Source organism: Benincasa hispida, chromosome 12, assembly GCF_027475165.1.
Source record: "Benincasa hispida cultivar pf3 chromosome 12, pf3_genome.v1.1, whole genome shotgun sequence".
Classification (NCBI taxonomy): Eukaryota; Viridiplantae; Streptophyta; class Magnoliopsida; order Cucurbitales; family Cucurbitaceae; genus Benincasa; species Benincasa hispida.
The window spans coordinates 59,789,649-59,807,584 of NC_143489.1; the positions used below are offsets into that span (position 1 = coordinate 59,789,649).

Here is a 17,936-nt window from a genome sequence, read left to right on the forward strand (position 1 = left end):
ATCTATTGCAAACCCATTACTTTCTAGCCTCTCAAAACATGTCCTAAATGATAAAAACATTGAGGGAGCCCACTATTGTACTATAGAGGGATTGAAAACTTATGCTTAAAATCAAGCTCTCAATCTTCTTTCCCAATAATTGACATATATTCTTCTTCTTAAGGTCGGAGGTTCACTTAACAAAAAAAGTCTTCCAAATTTCTAGCTACCTCTTCTCAGGTGGGATCAGACTGACCAGCAGTCCATCCTACTGCTTCAAACGGAAGTAGAATACAAGATTTTCCGGTTGATTCGTTGGGTTCATCCTCGGTTAGTTCTGTACCAAACATTCCAAATTTTCAAGACCATTCCTCAATCCTTGTTCTTGTATTCTCTTCAGAATAACTCTTGCTGCAAAAGCAAAGGTCTAACATTAATACAATATGCCCATTTTGGAATGACTTTCTTTGTGTTCTTAACCATTTAGAAAATATTCTAAACTAGCTTTACCTTTTGTTCCACTTTTTGAGAATGCCGGTACAACCCCGAGCGTCAAAAGTTTCAATGAGGGGCGACATAGACAGTATTTATTTACCTGTTATTCGGCTGGAGTTTTAAGTGATTGTTTATTCCAGGCCAAAATAAAATCATCACCATCATAATCTACCAATCAATTACCTATACATAAGTATACCATTAAAATTCCATTTTGAAAAACTAACTAATAAAAGTGATCAATGTACAAACCATACTATACCTGAGAAATATATGGAGTTCTGATTATTTGAGATCATGATATGTTGGAAACCACTGTGGGTCTGTGTAATTCAACCCAATTCCAACATTTTAATATCTGACAAGAAGAATAAGGATAAGTAACGAAGAGAAGTAAACCAAAAGAAAACCATCATTTGAAGGAAACACTGACCCTCCTGCTTTATGGACATGAAAGATTTCTGAGAACTGTTTGATGTTTGTTCACCATCATGGCTGCAATATGGTAAACAAGTGCAAAGCATAAGGATCGGATTGACCGATGATTCAAAATTTCCTGTTAACGAAAAGAATCATGCTTCCAAATTCAAATTGAGATGCAAATTTACCATCCCAAACATAATAATGCTGTTTAATGATTATGCTTTTATACATTATGTCCATTGCCTATATCAGCCTAGATGAAGGTTGAACTTGAAAATCTACTATGATGTTAAGTAGTTCACCTGGAATTCTTCAAATATCATTTCTCCTGGAGCTGGTTTAAGGCGAAGATGAAGTACTTTCATAGTTGGTTTCTTCATGTGTGAAAAAAAAAGAAAGAACTGAGATAAACTGGAACCTCTCACAATAATAGATTTTGTAAAAGTGAAAGATCAGATGAGACAGAGAGAGAGAGCTTACATAAACACCAGTCCCAGCCATTACACTCTTTCAGTAAAAGTTCAGTTCAGTATATCCATGAGAGTATGGTAAAAGCTCCTCCACATCAATCTTGGAACTAGAACTCATGTTTTTCTTTAATTGGCCATGGTTTGACTCTACCTCAGCACAAAACATGCCATAAACAGGTCTATGATCTGAAAACCGGGATTCACCCCGGACATACGATAATTGACGGAGACCTTGTCCATACCACAGAATCCGATCACACCTTCGACCAAAAAATTAACAGACAGATATAAGAACTCAGGGAGGGGTTGTTCTTGGTGCAGTAAACTTACTTGAGAGCCATTCTTACCAAGCAGGAGTCCGACGTTTCTCCTTCCAGTACATACCATCCCCAGAGTATTGATCTGAATTATTTGAGTATTTGTAAGTGGGTGGAAAATATATATTGCCTTCGTTCCATCCAACAAAGACTCGGCCGTAATTCTGCTCATTACGTAACTGCTAAGAAGGAAATGATTTAAATAAAAAAGTTGCATTACTAATGATATCAGGTAAAACAAAGCATTTAGAACACAAAACTACTCATCACAGGAATAATTATAAACGTGCCTGATCATTCTCAAGCAACACTCTCCAATTTTGCATCTCAACAAGTGCCTTGGCAGAGCGGTGAGATAAAGCGATTCGGTAATTTAAATCTCCAAACCAGATAATTCGACTGGAAGATCAACTCATAGTTAAAATATTTTTAGGCAGTGTCGGTAGACAGATAAAGAACATCAAATTGAATGAATGCATCAAACATAGGCATGCATGGTTCATGACTTTGATTTATACTTTCTAAAGCAAAATTACTAGATACTAACCCATGAATAAATCAGTTGAAAATGAACTGGCCTAACATGTGTTATGCAATTGTCTCAAATTATTAACATATATATATATATATATATATAGGTTTTTATCTATTCCATTTTCAATTCTCAGCTTCATCTAACTGCAAGCAATAATGGAATAACTGAACGCTGGAGAGTAAGGATCTAACTCGTGCTCAAGGATTGTTTGGGGTGACTTCTGATGAGGCAAACCTCGATCACACCGAAACCGGGTCTTCTTCAGGATCTCCATCACATCAGAGTTCCTTCTTAGCTCATCACCCTGTTTCTGTCCTGAGGTTAAGTGACTACAGATGAAGCAAAAGCTTGTTTGATGCAAAGACAAACTGACTGAAATTGATCCCTGCAATAAAACATGCAGAATATACTAAGTTACTTAATAACAAGCTTATTTTATACTTCTGGGGAGCCACAAGAAGATACAAAACACAGTAACTACTAAAATATGTACCTTATTTCCTAGATAACCCATCAATCCTCTACCAACACAGGATACTTTCACGTCCCGTATTCTATCCTTCAATTCACTCCTGACCCATATTGTGAGAAAAATGCCAACCATTTGTTTATTAGAAACCAAGCAATACCGTGAATGTCCCAAACTTCTGAGTTCATCTTCCTTGGATGTGGATCCGTTATATAACGGTGGTGAGAATAAAGTTTCACTTGTCAAATCCCCATGGCATCCATCATCTTCGGATGATCCCCATTTGGAATAGTCACTCAGCCTTGAGTCATTGCTTTGCCTACAATAATCACTTTGCCTGTTATAGTTGCTTAGCCTGTGTCCCCATCTGAAACTGGATTCGTAGTCACTGGGCCGGTGGTCAAAGATCACATGATTAGAGATGCTAAATCTTCTATCAAGTTGAGGCAGAGCAGTTGACTGGTCGTTAGATGGTCTACCGCTATTAGTTGTATGAAAAGATCGACGACGACAGTAAGATGAGTCCTTGAGCCTCATTGATTCCTCAAAATCATCATTCAATTCTATGGCTGGCTTAGGGGTGGGAAATGGCATGTAGCACATTTTATCTCCACTTGAGACGGGAAGATTGTTTAGTGTTTTCCGAATGAGGGTTAGCCATTTCCTGGCAGGACCGCTGTCCTCTGCGCCCAACACATTACCAGCATTAAGTGGAACTATCTCTTGAAATCTGAAAGACATGGTAGAAGTAGATAAAATTTTAAGTTTTGTTTCTTTAAAACAGTAGGGGTATCTCAGGCTAGTATACTGCATCATAAATCACAACCTCGCATAATTTGAGTATGATTTTATAAAATAATTCAAGAGCTAAAATTAAGAAACTTGGCAGAAAACGCACACTCAGATGTATCGAATCTACTCATACCCAAGTACGTAAATGTCTGCAGGGGCTGAGGTATGAAGCCAGTCTTCTAAACTTAGATTACTAGGAGGGGATCTGCCACCGACGTTCCATGTAGCAACAAAAATGCTGCTCCCAAAACAAACATAGAAGTACTGGTAGTTAAATTACAGATCAACAAAACGTGCAATATGAAACTTGATCTTTAAAAGGAAAAAAATCATATACACCTATAGTCCTGAACATCTATGATACGAGGATTGTCGATATTCATATGTCCATGGTGGCTATGCTCTATGCTCTTACTAGATTCATCTGTGGAGAGAGAGATACAGAGAAAAAGATTCAAGGATTTAGAAAGTGGATTGGTTTAGAAATAAAGTGACAGATTTATATACTTGAACTGTTTTGCTTTTCTTACCAGTGTAATTCTCTCTCATTGAAATACTATTCCTATACTCAACATCACCTCCTGGACAAGCGAGACACTATTAGTTAGCACATGAACCTTGTACTGAAATCAGCTTCTAACAGACTAGCACCAATAATCCATTACTACAACTAGCAAATATCCCAATTCTTTATTTGGTTGCAGAAAGATTCGTATAAAATGGGAATCAAGAGAATCAGGAAACCATCAAGGTACGGAGCAGTGTAATTGAATGTTTGGATTTGAGATTCAATAAAGCTACCAAGACAAGATATGAGATTATAGTGCAACTTTAATATAGAGGAGAAAAATCTCTACTAAAAAAGAAGGAAGGTGTTTGAGATTCACTTTCATAAATACCGTGATCTGCCTGATAATCTCCACTTCCACTTTTACTCTTGATATTGAACCATTTTGTAACCATCTTCTTGGACCATGAGAGCTGCAACAAACAGTTAAGAAGAAACAAAAATCAATTTCCCATAAGGAAAAAGACTTGTTTCAAGTAGAAGAAAGAGAAACACCTTGCTTTTCTTCGAATTCCCATCGCTCATTGTTTCTGTGATTCTTCATGCAGCTTCCTCTGTTATCTTTTAGGAATCTCTCTAGGTTAATGAGTTGTGGTCAGAAGAAAAAGAAAGAGAAAGAGAGAGAACCCCAAGTGGGATTTCCCTTCCCCAAATGGCAGGTGAACTTTGAAGTTCAATACAATGACATGCAATCCAACCAAGTTTCCCTGTTTACTACTCATTTGTTCCCCAAATCACCAAAACAAACTCAGTAAAAAAACCCAATAGAAGAACAAAATGACACATGCATTTTCTCAAACAGAAGACGGAGAAGAAAGTGAAAACAAACTTGAAAAGCATAAGAAGCGATGACCCAGATTCTGAATCAGGAGAAAACAATGTTGTGAAAAAAGAGAGAAGGAAAAGAAAGAGAAAGAAGCTGATTTATCAAACTTCTTTTCACTTAATCCCAAGAGGGCCTCTCCCGAATAACCCACCAAGTACAAAGTCTGAACAGTACAGAGTGCAGAAATAGAGAGAGAAAATGGCTCAAGACTTAAAGAGAAGGGAATAGTAGGGATCTCTTTGTTCATGGCCATGGAAAGGAAAAGAAAAAAGAAAAAAAATTCAACCTCAGTGGTCCATTGAAGGCGAGTTTGCATCAATCTCCTTCTTCTTCTCATTATGGTCCACCAAAACCAGTTGCAAAAGGCACAAACCCGAAGCTTTTGCTTGAATATGGGGTACCCACTTAACAATTCCAAACTACATTGACAAATCATGCTTTTATCTCTCCGTTCTTTTTTACCTTCCCCAATTGGGGTTCTCTCAAATTTTACTTCTCTCTGCATACAGATTCAGCCCCTTAAGCTCAATAGTGCTATCTAATCAACAAGAAGCACTTTTGAAATGCTTCACGACTAATACTCAAAAGACCCCAAATTTTTCTTGAAAAGTGTAATTTTTGTGGAGATCAAAATGGAAGAAAGAGCGATGAAATAATAAAAAGCTGCCTTTACACATCAGAACCCATCAATGATTTTTGAGGATTTAGTAACCTTGAACCTTGGATTTACGTCACTAATATTCAATTAAACATGATTATGGTAATTAAAAAGGAAAAAAATAGAGGGGTTTGAAGAAAGTTTCAATTTTTTAATGAGAGAGAGAAAGAGGAAAGAGGCGGGTTTGATTCACTGTTGTTGGTATGCATATCATCAAAAAAGGCTGTCCCTTTCCTTGTGGGTTTATTCCTGAAGCTCATAATTATTGAGCCTTATCGATGGTCAATTCAGTTAGAGCAAACTTGAAAATCTGACGACAAAATTTAGTGAGCTGATGGTGGAACATTCCAATGCTGGGTCACCATATTAAATATACACTCATCAACTCAGCAACCAATATTCATATGGACATCCTTTCTCTTCATGCTCATCTGCCTTTACGCATTTGCATTTATTTCAACTAGTGCTAATCAATCAACCAAGAAATATTCAAACCTATATTCTATCTAAAACAACCTATTAAATGTGGAGTTTGATTTTCATTCAAGAAATTCATGAACTCGAACTGCAGTTGTGGCTGTTCAAGTCTCTAAACATAATCTTTATAGACTTAGTCTTCTTAGAACATTCACTTGAGCTCTCTAATTCCCTGAACTTAGGCTTAAAGTGTTAAAACCACGGCTCAAACTCTCTAGTAAAAGTTAATCCGACAAATATACAACTATATAAAATATCAAGTGTCATTACGTGGAGTCTTAGTTAACAAATTTCACTAAAATAAATGGAAAATATAAAGCATAAGAGAAATAAATTTGGCATATTTAGGATTAGTGGTTTATTTTGACTCTGATTAAAGAAATTCATGAACTTGAATAATAGCACTCAATGTTCAAGTCTCCAAACATAATCTTTCTAAATGTAGATTTCTTAAAACTTCCATTTAAACTTCCTGATTCATTGATTTAGGCGTAAAATGTCAAACCCACACCCCAAACTCTCTCGTAAAAAAGTTAACGTGACAAATGTACAATCATATATAATATCAAATTTAATGTAATGGTTATCAAAATGTACAAAGAAACTAAAAATCAAATGGAAATTACAAGGAAAAAGAGGATTTTACAAGTAACCAAATACATAGATAGAAAATATGAATTCAAAATTTTTAAAAGTGGTTCTAACTTGAAAATTGGACACTCATGTTCGATTGTGTAATGAGTGGATCTCCATTGTTTTCATATCAAGGAGGTTGTCTAATCAACAAAAAATGATTGATTTTTCTTTTTTAAAAAATGGAATGAAATCAGCCCCTTCTTTTTCTTTCATAACTTGTTTGAAAGTATTGAGAGAGTTATTTGAATGAGAACAAAGGAAAAAGAAAAGTGAAGGTTGAACAGCAGTTAAAAGAAACATGTTAAGTGAATAATCCCATCAAGTAAAAAGGAGTTGGGCCATGTTTGGACAATTAAAGAAGAATTGACCTCACTATTCCTTCCTTTTGCCTTCAAAATGAAATACTCCATTGTGGTGTATATGATGTCATTTCCATGAAATATCATTTGAAATGTAATCATCCTTTTGTCCTAGCCATTCAATGTATAAAGAAGTGTTTGATATATCTGTTTGAATCTTCAAATTACAATTTTTTGTTCAAATAATCATATTCTTAAACTTCTTATTTACATGCAAATTATGTCTCTTGAAGTCTTTGCAACACTATTAAGTTCTATTTTTAGACGTATGAGGTATGTAGACTTTCCATTCTTATAATTTTCATTCCAAATATGATCACTCATAAATGACTATTGAATATACCTATTATGAAATCGACAATCAAAGAAAACAAAAAAACATGAACAGTAAATATATACAGAGATTTATGTGATTTACTAACAATATATTAGTTACGTCCATGGACAATGGTAGAAATTAAATGTTATTAGAGAGAAAATATTAGAGTACAAATTTAGAGACATTAGACAAATCAAAGAGCTTATATATAGCGCATCCCTCTAAACCTAGGGCCAAAATTATGAATAACGTAAATAATATAAATACAAATTTAGATGAAAGTCTTCTTAACTCTACCAATAAGATTCAAGGCATTCAAAATTTATTTACCTCTCTTGCTCGTGTTTGATCATTCGTAACGTCAGATAACATATTCAAGGCATGTAGGAACAATTTTACATTGTTCGGAAACATGTATTCATTACCTCTCTCACCTCACTCGACTTCCAACTTTTGTTCATAGAGAAACTCCAGAATCCTCAAAATTTAATATATTTCATAGAGAAATCTGGTTACTTCTTGCAATCAAAATTTATTCGTTGTTACTTATTTGATGCAGTACATGGTAAAACAGAAGATTCAAACTTAGATGGAAGCCTCTTGGCTGTACCAATAAGACAAACAGCAATAACATTAGCTCTAATTTCCCCTCTTAGAGAATCTAAAGCCAAATCCTAAGGATATAATTAGGCACTCAAAAGTGGGAGCTGCAAAAGATTGGTATATCTTCATCCCCATTGCTTTTGTCTTCAAGCATATGGGCTTCTCTTTTCCTTTCTGGTTTTAGGACTTCTATTTGGTAGTTTGCAATGGAACCATCAATCACTATCAGTTTCAAATTATTGCATCTTGAAAACGCTTGTGAGAATCAGCATTTATCATAGACATGGGCATCTGTGAAAGAAATGAAAAAAAGAAAATAAAGAAAATAAAGGAGATCCTTAGGACTTGAAAATCTCGATTTTTGAGGATAAAATATCACACCTACAAAATAAAATGATCCCAAGACAAATCAAGTATTTTGACCATTTTAGGAGAATTTATGATATAAACAGCTCTCTGTCTTTAATATTTACAAAAACACGATCATTTAGAAGGATATCAACTCATAATTATGTAACACGACGTTTTTCTGTCTCTAGCACAGCTAAGAAAAAGGAGGGCAACAACTGATATATTGGATATAGACATATAGTACATACCAAAGCTTGTAAATAGAGGGGAAACAGCTCAAATGGTTTTAGAAGAAAGTGCTTTGGCTATGCCTCGGATTGTGTTTGGAGTGGTCCTGCAACACCCACCAAACAGAGAGGCTCCAGCTTCCTTCCACTTTCTTACATATGAAACAAAGTCTTCCCCTATCATTCCATCAGATTTCTGCAAACATAAACAGAAGTGACCAAATTTTTCAAAGGATAAACGGAACTAAAAGAGAGAGTTTCTCTGTCTGTTCTGTAGTGTACATCCCGATATGAAGGAATGAAATCGTGAAGTTCCTTCAAATAGCTCACTTAAGTAAAACAGTAGAAAACTTACCAACCACTGTTTGGTCGCACCATCATAAGTCTCCCCACTGTTGGGATAAACCACAATTGGTTTGTTAGTGACCTGCCAATCAGATAACCAGATTCACTTAGATTATGAACAGATCTGAGAGCTGCTCTCTATGTTCTTTTTCCATTATTAGGCTGCTTTCCATGTAATTCCTGTTTATATCCACTAATCATATCATATCACTGAACATTAGCAGAAGCCTTTGGCAGTGAAGAAGGATGGCTATGGTTTAGTATTTTCCTCTTTAAGGAGCATGATTACATCTCTAAAGTGAATAGTTTAGAGGCAAATTTTAAGTGACAAATCTTGGTGTAAGAGGTTGAATTGACTTCATTTGTGCACACTGATTCCTAAATCCTCAAATTTATGATGGGTCTTCATCTCAATATATTTATCAACAAGCAGAGAGAGAATTCGAGAGCTCCCTTTCCTCTCCATGATCTCATAAAGAGAACCAACTACAAAGAAATTCAGCAAAAAGATAATTCCCCTCCTACTGCCTCAACGGCTTACATACCTCAATCCCAGCCCCTCTGACTAACAATATTCCATAGGGCCTACACAATCTACACATTTTCCTAACATGTATTACCACTCCCTCTCTTTGCACACTTACTACATACACTCTAGTAATTTGGGGCCTATCAATTTATTTAGATGAAATTTGTAAGCAAATTTTATTTGAACTTCTTTGGATCTGCTTAGTGCTTTGAACTTCATTGAGACAGATAAGATGATGAGAATGTTAAAGTCATAAAAGGGTATTAGCGAAATTTACCTCCCTAATCGACGAGATTAGTCCATGAATATATCTGGGAGGAGTACAGTTGATTCCTACAGCAACAACTTGCTTTGAAGCATCTGCGATGGAGGCACAGTCAGATATAGAATCCCCACTAACCACATTGATTCCATCCTTGGAGTTGAAAGAAAACCAAGCTGGAATTTCAATGCCCTCTTCATCAAGAAGCTCAGCATATGCCTGAAAATTCCACATAAGCAGCATAAAGAAGTTAAACTTGGAACCCTGCTAACACCAACAATGACAACTAGTTTCCAACAAGATTTTCATACTTGAGCTTCCAACTTGTTTGGAATTGTCTCAAACGCGATTAAGTCAGCACCTGCATTGGCCAGAATTTGCACTCTTCTCCTGTGAAAATCCTTAAGTGTTTCAAGAGTAACTGAATCACCATACTCCCCACTGTAAAATGGCACGACACAACCGTACAACAACAGTTAGATATATATACTTGTACAAAACAGAAAAAAGGACCAAGGGGTTTAGCCTAAAACCATTTTCTCCTAGGAAAATAGCTGGCATGACAATTCCTCCAACTATTGAAATCCGTACTTGCAAATGGTAAAACTCAAACTTAAGGGTAAAGATTTTGCTCACCTGTACTCAGACCCATCAGCCAAATAAGCCCCATAGCTGCCAACTGAGGCAGCTACCAGAATCGGCCTCCTCGATCCCTCTCCACTTGTAGTGAAATCCCAAGAATCCTTTGTACATCGTTCAAGACAGATGTCACGTGCTTCAAGTGCAATTTCAACACTTTTTCTTAGCAAATCTTCACTCTCATCTCTAGAAAACCCTTTAGCCTCAAAACCCTGAAGTGTTGCCTGCATATAATATATATGCAATGAAATCTTGTATTTCTTACAACTGCTAGAATATATGATATTAAATGATTAAATTTCACAATTTAACAGTTTGGATCTAGAGTAATAGTGATAATGGTTGAATCTTATGAACCAAACTAATACTCAAGTTCAGTTGTAGCAACAATTTGAACAATACAATCAGCTACAAAATAGTTTTATTAGAACAGTGAAATGGGGTGGAGAAAAGAACCTGATAAGATGCTGTGGAAATGATATTAGCCCCAGCATCAAGGTAGTCTAAATGTACCTGTCATAAATTAATCATATTAGCTGTTCAAAAAAGTAAGTCTGATTTGTAAGTTTGTACACGAAAGTAAGTTTCAACAATGTAAATATCGAAACATTTTATGTTGTTTAATTTTAGATATTAATTATGCAGTTTAGAAAGAAAAAAAATATAAAACAATACTTTTATTTAGATTTTGGACATACGGATACGAAAACATAAAAACAAGAAACATGATTTTGTTGTTTTCTGAAATTTCCACACAATATTAGAAACATTTATGAGAAATGAGAAATGAGAAATACGAGACAAATTCTATTAAAAACAAGAAAAACCCAAATAAAACACTTCTATAGGTCCAACAATTGTAAAAGTACAGACATTTGAAACTCCAATCGATAGGAAAGGAGTATATCTCCTTTTGACATAAATTAACATGAGATCGTAAAAACTAAAAAGCATGCATAACATAATTTACGATCGATTCAATTATATAGAAGATTAAGATCGTTGTTAATATCCATTTCAAATCAAAATATATCGTTGCCATTATTTACATCATTCACAACTAATTTTTACATGTCACCTATCATGTTAATTTTAATTCATCGTTTTAATAAAAGAGTCTCCTCCAATAATTTTTGGAACAATTTCAGAGTTCTATTAAGATAAAACTTCCCGAAGCCTACATGATTGATACATACCCTAGTCCCTAATGTTCCAGAGCATTTAGCATAATTTAAAAAACAAATTAATTTATCATAGCTCAACCGTAATTCTTATGCAACATTTCGAAACTAAAAAAAAAAAAAAAAAAAAAAAAAATCATATACTGAAATTGAAAATAATAAATAAATAATTTCAAGAGGTGGCGGCGCAGACGACTCGAACAAGAGACACTGCTAGCTAACCTGAGCCCAATTTTAATACTGGGCCTGCTACCAATCCATAGTATGGCCCATAATAATCCATGTTATTCAAATATTTAAATCGTGATTTAACTTTTTTTTTCCCAAAGAATAAATAAATAAATAAATAAGAAAAGAAAAAGACATGCGTGATAACAGTTTTGTTTTTATTGGAACCAAAAAAAAAAAAAAGAAAAGAAAATTCTGGTCATATGCTCCATTTTTCAGAAAAATAAAGAGAGCTCTTACTAAAAAAAATTAAAATGAATAATAGCTGCTAAGCTATAAAAATGGTTTAATATGTTTTTTAATTTTAAACTTACATCGAATGGTCCTTATAAATTTATATCACGTTTGAAATTTAAAAATAAGCCTTGAAAACTATATATATATTTTGAAATTGGACTAAAAATTCAACTAAGACATCCACAATTTTTAAAATAAAAAATAAAAAACCAATTAGTGACCGTTTTAAATTTATGAACTAAATAAATACGAATTTAAGAATATAATATTGAATATTACATTTCTCTCAAAAAAAAAAAAAAAAAACTGAATATTACATCTAATAGATCCCCGACATATTTTAGCTTTTAAAAAGCTAGCAGATTTAGGCAACAATAGAGATGAGGTTGGATAAGAATAAAATTGAGAATTTTAAATTAAACCCTAAATAATAAAAATATTAAAAGAAAGATAAGTTTTGATCTAGACCAAAGTTTTCATGGAGAGAAAAGAAAGTACCCGTCGGACAAGGTGAGGGGATGTGATGAGGCATTTAGCGCTCCAGAGAGGATCGTTAAGATCGGCACCGAGGCGCTCCAGTTCTGTCGCAAAGCCGCCGTCAACAACGCCGTAGCCACCGCACTGTCGCAGAAAATCGGTAAGGAAGGTGGTGGTCATTTCGGCGATTTCTTTACCCATGTTTTCGGCCGAAACAGGTGCCTTGTTAAATGCTCTGACTCAGACTGTTCGTACGCCAAAGGCAAGTGAAAACACACACATGGCATTGAAATGCACCTTCTCGAAATCCTTTTATAGGCAAGGCATAGAGACGAAATTACCAAAATGCCCTTAATATGCTTAATTATTTCCCTCGGGTACCTCTACTCCTCCTCTTCCCGTTTGTGCTTTGTGTCGGTTTGGATTGAGTCGACAAAAAACTGTTTTTCAAAGCATTTATTTTTATTTAAACAATCATTTCTTTAAAAATACTCTTTAAAAGCTATTTAAATTATTATTAAATATTCTATTTTTTTTAAATTACTTATTTTTAAAATTAAATATTTGAAAATACATTTCAAACATATATTAAATTTGATAAATATCAATTTATCTTTAAACTTTGATATCGTATCAATTCAAATCTTAAATTTCTATAATTGGATGAATTTATATTTTTCTTCAAATTTTATTTGATCAATATTGTGTGAAATTTATAATTTTTTGTTCATTGAACTTTGACGTTTCACTAACCAATCAATATATACTCTTTATTACGATTATCTTTGAAAATTATTCTGACATTAATTCTCAAAAGTATGGAGACTTCTTTAAATATTGGTTTTATAAAATGTACAATTTGAATAAATGCATGGATTATTCTCAAAAGAAATTGTGAATATAAATCTAAATTGATTCATTCATGAAAGTCTAAGATTTTAATTGATACAATTATAAGTTTTACATGAGGTTTTTTAAACAAAATGTAAAAGAGAGTTCAAATTGGTATACTTATCGAAGTTTTTTATTCAATTAATAGTTGAGAGTTTAAATTGAAATATAAAGTTTAGAGGTATAAATTGATATTTTTTTAATAAATAAATAAATGTTTTATAGTGTTTTAAAAATAAGTTAAACACTCATTTATTATTTATTTTATATCTACATTTCACATTTTGTTGCATTAGTGGTAATTTCAACGTGTCGATGAAACTTAATACCATACTTCAAACACAATATTCATAGAGGAAATATGAATATGTGACCTTGTGGTTGAAAGTATGGTGATATTGACCATTTTCACTCTTCATATTTAAGTATAAAAAGAAATATCAATTTCTATATATGTTTAAAAATCATGAAATATTTATTTCCTATTTTAGATTATTTTTTGATTTTTTTGATTTTTTATAATTTTTATATTGACATTTTATCAATATTTTCATCGAATTTTCTATAAAATTAAGACCACAAACTCCATTAATTTAGAGATTATATTTTATAGATCTCAACAAATTTTAATGCCCGTACTTGTTTTTTAGTACAACGTGTAGGGTTTAGAAATTTGAACCTTCAATATATAATCATAAAATACATGATAATTGCTGTTGAATTATATTTCCTTTCATGTCCAATCAATTTATAACCTTTTAATTTCAATAATTTTTTTACAGAACAATAATTTGTTAAATAAAAAATAAATGTTTAAAGATCCGTTGAAAAATTGAAGTGAATGACTAAAATAAAAATCCACTTTTAAAATGGTCGAACATATTTTTGAATTTTGAGTTTAGGAAATTAGTTTTCAAAACTTATATGAATTTTGAAAGCATTGTTAATAGAGTATAGATTAAAAAGAAAAAAAGAAAAAAAGAAAAAAAGAAACTTATAAAGTAGTGTTGGTAAAAGGTCCTAATTTACAATATATATAGTTTGTTCGTATATATATAACCCGACTCGAATAGAAATGGATCGGGTCAGGTTTATCCGTACAAACTTATAAACTTACTGCTTTTGGTTTTTTACTATTTAAAATCTAAAAACTAAAAACATGTTTGATAATTGTTTTTAGTTTCTTATTTTAAAAGAATCACAATAAGTTTGAATGACTTTTCTTGTTTTCTATTTTTATAAAATATAAAATCAAACTGTTCTTCCTCTACTATTAATATTTATTTTAAATATTTTTAAAATTTCATATTGATGAAACAATATTAATATTTTAAATGTTTTAATTAATCAAAAATACGAAAGAAAGAAATAAATAATTAATATCAACAAAATAAAAGGTTTCATTTTTGTATAAGCTAATTATAAGTTAATAAATTAGAACCATTAATCCGAATTCAATGAATTCATGTCGTTTCCATAACTTTGAATTTTAATATTGTGTAAAAAAACTTTAAAAGGCCTTTAGATGCGTAAAGTTGAGTTGAATTGGTAATTATTATTTAGAAAGTTAGATTATTTAGAGAGTTAAATTGTATGTGTTTGGGGTGCATAATTGAGTTGAGTTAACTTGAAATGTCTATATTTGGGGTGTTGAGTTGAGTTAAGTTGGGATATCTCGTACAAATTTTTCTAAACAAAATTGATTTTGCATAGATTTTTTTTTCCAATGTTTTTAATTTCCAACTACACATATTTTCCTAAAATTGTTAGCACTAAAAATTGTTTAATTTTTTTCCTATTCTTAAAACATAAAAAAATTCCTAGAAAGTAAACATACACTAAATACAAATTTAGAATGCAATTTTTGAACACTTAATTATATAACATATTTTTTATAGGCACGATCGCTGAAGAAGCATAAAAATTGAACAACTTTTTCTTTTTCCTTTTTAAAAAATGTAACATATTTTCACCACACAATTTGAACACTCAATTGCATAATAATTTTATTATACTAAAATGAACATTTTATCTACTCTCCAATCATCAATTTTTAACTCGTAATTACTTAGAAATTGAACATTTTTTCCACATTTAAAAACTAAACATGATTATAACAAAAGTAACATGTTCTGCACATAAGTGTTGAAGCACTCAATTATCTAATAGTTTATATTTCCATACTATGCACGTTGACTTCAAACTTTGATGAACATATAATATCTACGTTCAATAATATAAACACACATTTCCAATGTGTCGTGATATATATAAAAGCTATATTGGTTTCACGTGACAAAATAATGTTAAATGTCCATCAATGTGCCGATCTCCAAAATGAATTCGCAAAATCGAGTTGGGGTTCAAACAACAGTTGGTCAATCTACACAATCAGAGCTAGTAGATGGAGGCAATACCTCTTCTACGCTTGTTTTAGTATTGTGAGGAAACAATTCATCTTTTGGATGTTTGTGACAAGAATGTTAATAAGGGGGACTTGGTCATCCTCAGACAATCCCTCAATACTATATATGGCATTAACTACCTCTTTTCGACGTGCAAACTTCAACTCATACTTCTTCTTTTGGCACAATACAAGTCTACCCACATGCAAGACTACATATCAATGGTCAATCTCATAATGTCGGTCATTTCAGTATGGAATGATGGCCTCTTCCTCTTGTTTCCTCTACATGCCTTGGCCGATACACTCGCTCTATCGAATCTTCATCTATTCCATCTTGATTCAATGAGGCTTCTGTCTGTCAATTCTCAAGTGTGTTGAAGTCTTGTGACCGAAGTCGAATATCGTCCTTAAATTCCTGGAACACATTTGACGCCATTACGATTGAAGACTCGATGGATTATCCTGCTGCTCTATACTTCCCAAATATAAGGTAGAAAGGACATTGTAATGGTGGAATGACTTGTTCCACAGTCCTTTTGCATTGGGATGATTCTACATTAATACATATAGGAAAGGTTAGTATTTATATGACAACAAGTACTAGTACATTATTATTATTATTTTTTTTTTGGATCTTACCTGAACTAGGGTTGACAAAATTCCCTGTGGGGTCGAGAAATCCCTGGTTTGATCGAGGATGGGGTCAAATCGAGGACCTCTTTAGGATCCTCGAATAGGGGACGGGACAAGGATGGGGAGGGTATCCCACCCCATTCCCGACCCCGATCCCGCCCTGATTAGATTTTTAATATATTTTTTTCATATATACGCACACGCACACGCACACTCACACTCACATACATACAATATATATATATATGTATGTATTAGGTATTTTAACTTTCTACATTTAGCCTAGTTCTTCATTTAGCCCAATCTAAGCCCAACTAAAGTGTCCAAGCCCAAATCAAATAGAATTTTAGGAATTTTTTTTTTAAAAAAGGTCCCCATGGAGAAATAAAAGGAGAAACGGGGAATGGGTCCTCGTGGGGACTCGTTTCCCCAATGAGGAATCCTCGCCTCCGTCCTCGCCTTCAAATGGCAAGGACGAGGGTCGGGATGGGGACATGGTACCCTTCCCCACCAGGCTCGATCCCGTTGCCAACCCTAACTCAAACCTAGACATCGAATATCTCTCTGTCCACCTGCACACACTTAAACTTTTTGTTCCATCAAAACCATGATTGATTTAACTTCTTTGTTATTGCGTTGTATTACTTCTTTAGACTCTTGACCTTGCATTCAATGGTATTCTGTTTCAGTCCACATCCGGGAACTTTCTCTCTCATGATATGTTCCAAGTGTTATAGATATCCTAGGAAAAACGTTCTGTTGTTGGACCTCTAACTGAACTCCACCAAATATAATAGGGCTTCTACCAACCTAGCATCCTCGACTTTCAATCAGATGTGTTTTGATATCTTACCATCACCTGTCATTATGTTGCTTGCATATGTATGTTGAAATATATTATGCAAAAATAAAACATGATCACAAATTAACGAATCGTGAAATTATATATTTGAATAAAACATGTTCATTGAAGGGTTGAAATCCCCAACGCTGTGGAAGAATAACACAGAACCATACTCAAAATTAATTTGAAAAACAGAAATACCAGTACACTAACAAAATTATACAGAATAAACCTACTGATAAATCCTAGGTTAACATGTTTAAAACTACAAGTAGAAGAATTTTCTTTACTCACTTTCGTTGAAGACTCAAGATAGAATCAATTCTCTAATTGATCACGAACACCATCAAAATGGCTACTCTCCTATTCTCTGAGAACTTGAGGTCAAAGATTCGTGGGAACCAATCTTGAAAAAGGAAAAAACAATCACATGAATTTTGCGATGTTACAGAAAGAATTAGAGAAAAGGTTTTTTTTTTTTCCTTTTTGTAGGTCTAATAGGCGTGAGAGAAGAACGTGAATAGAGATCCACATTTAGATAACTCCTTTCCCATGTAAAGGAGTGATTAGTTTTTATTTAATTTAATAAAATTAAATTAATAATTATTAATAAAATTAAATTAATAATTATTAATTAAATCCAATTTAATTAAAAATTCATTTAAATCATATTTAAATGAACATCTCTCACATAACCTATGATTTTAATTTAATTATTTTAATTTAATCAAATCAAATTAAATAATTAATTAATTCTTC

The 17,936-nt window shown here is 33.0% G+C and overlaps 2 protein-coding genes across 5 annotated transcripts; both read right to left on the reverse strand.

Annotated features, from left to right (window-relative positions):
• Positions 1-249: 249 nt before the first annotated feature.
• On the reverse strand, positions 250-5,237 carry LOC120067695 (type IV inositol polyphosphate 5-phosphatase 7-like). Of its 4 annotated transcripts, none has more exons than XM_039019230.2 (15): positions 4,544-5,237; positions 4,368-4,461; positions 4,011-4,061; positions 3,820-3,904; positions 3,614-3,718; positions 2,713-3,418; positions 2,411-2,604; positions 1,975-2,083; positions 1,715-1,863; positions 1,378-1,627; positions 1,200-1,271; positions 908-969; positions 737-832; positions 490-574; positions 250-390 (listed from the first exon to the last, which is right to left on the reverse strand). In XM_039019230.2, exons 1-10 carry the CDS (start codon positions 4,571-4,573, stop codon positions 1,408-1,410), a joined length of 1,743 nt encoding a protein of 580 aa, XP_038875158.1. In that variant the 5' UTR covers positions 4,574-5,237; the 3' UTR covers positions 250-390; positions 490-574; positions 737-832; positions 908-969; positions 1,200-1,271; positions 1,378-1,407. The 4 variants fall into 4 exon arrangements, with proteins under 4 accessions (XP_038875158.1, XP_090163850.1, XP_090163849.1 ...); XM_090307724.1 differs by having other exon boundaries at positions 4,380-4,461; positions 4,544-5,154; XM_090307723.1 differs by lacking the exons at positions 250-390; positions 490-574 and having other exon boundaries at positions 734-832.
• A 2,598-nt stretch (positions 5,238-7,835) lies between these two features.
• Positions 7,836-12,697, reverse strand: LOC120092549 (homocysteine S-methyltransferase 3-like). The gene is made up of 8 exons (XM_039050669.2): positions 12,424-12,697; positions 10,736-10,792; positions 10,277-10,503; positions 9,952-10,081; positions 9,656-9,859; positions 8,860-8,931; positions 8,526-8,700; positions 7,836-8,217 (listed from the first exon to the last, which is right to left on the reverse strand). The coding sequence occupies exons 1-7, from the start codon at positions 12,601-12,603 to the stop codon at positions 8,554-8,556; spliced, it is 1,017 nt and encodes a 338-aa protein (XP_038906597.1). The 5' UTR covers positions 12,604-12,697; the 3' UTR covers positions 7,836-8,217; positions 8,526-8,553.
• Between the last annotated feature and the right edge of the window lie 5,239 nt (positions 12,698-17,936).

What these genes read in the sequence shown, in the direction of transcription:
- LOC120067695 (XM_039019230.2), bottom strand. Translation starts at nt 4,573, where the DNA reads ATGAGCGATGGGAATTCGAAGAAAAGCAAG. An exon ending in AGATCACGGTATTTATGAAA is followed by an intron (nt 4,062 to 4,367) that starts GTGAATCTCAAA and finishes TCGCTTGTCCAG; the next exon opens with GAGGTGATGTTGAGTATAGG. An exon ending in GCAGACATTTACGTACTTGG is followed by an intron (nt 3,419 to 3,613) that starts GTATGAGTAGAT and finishes CATGTCTTTCAG; the next exon opens with ATTTCAAGAGATAGTTCCAC.
- LOC120092549 (XM_039050669.2), bottom strand. Translation starts at nt 12,603, where the DNA reads ATGGGTAAAGAAATCGCCGAAATGACCACCACCTTCCTTACCGATTTT. An exon ending in CAAACAAGTTGGAAGCTCAA is followed by an intron (nt 9,860 to 9,951) that starts GTATGAAAATCT and finishes TGGAATTTTCAG; the next exon opens with GCATATGCTGAGCTTCTTGA. An exon ending in GTGCGACCAAACAGTGGTTG is followed by an intron (nt 8,701 to 8,859) that starts GTAAGTTTTCTA and finishes TTATGTTTGCAG; the next exon opens with AAATCTGATGGAATGATAGG.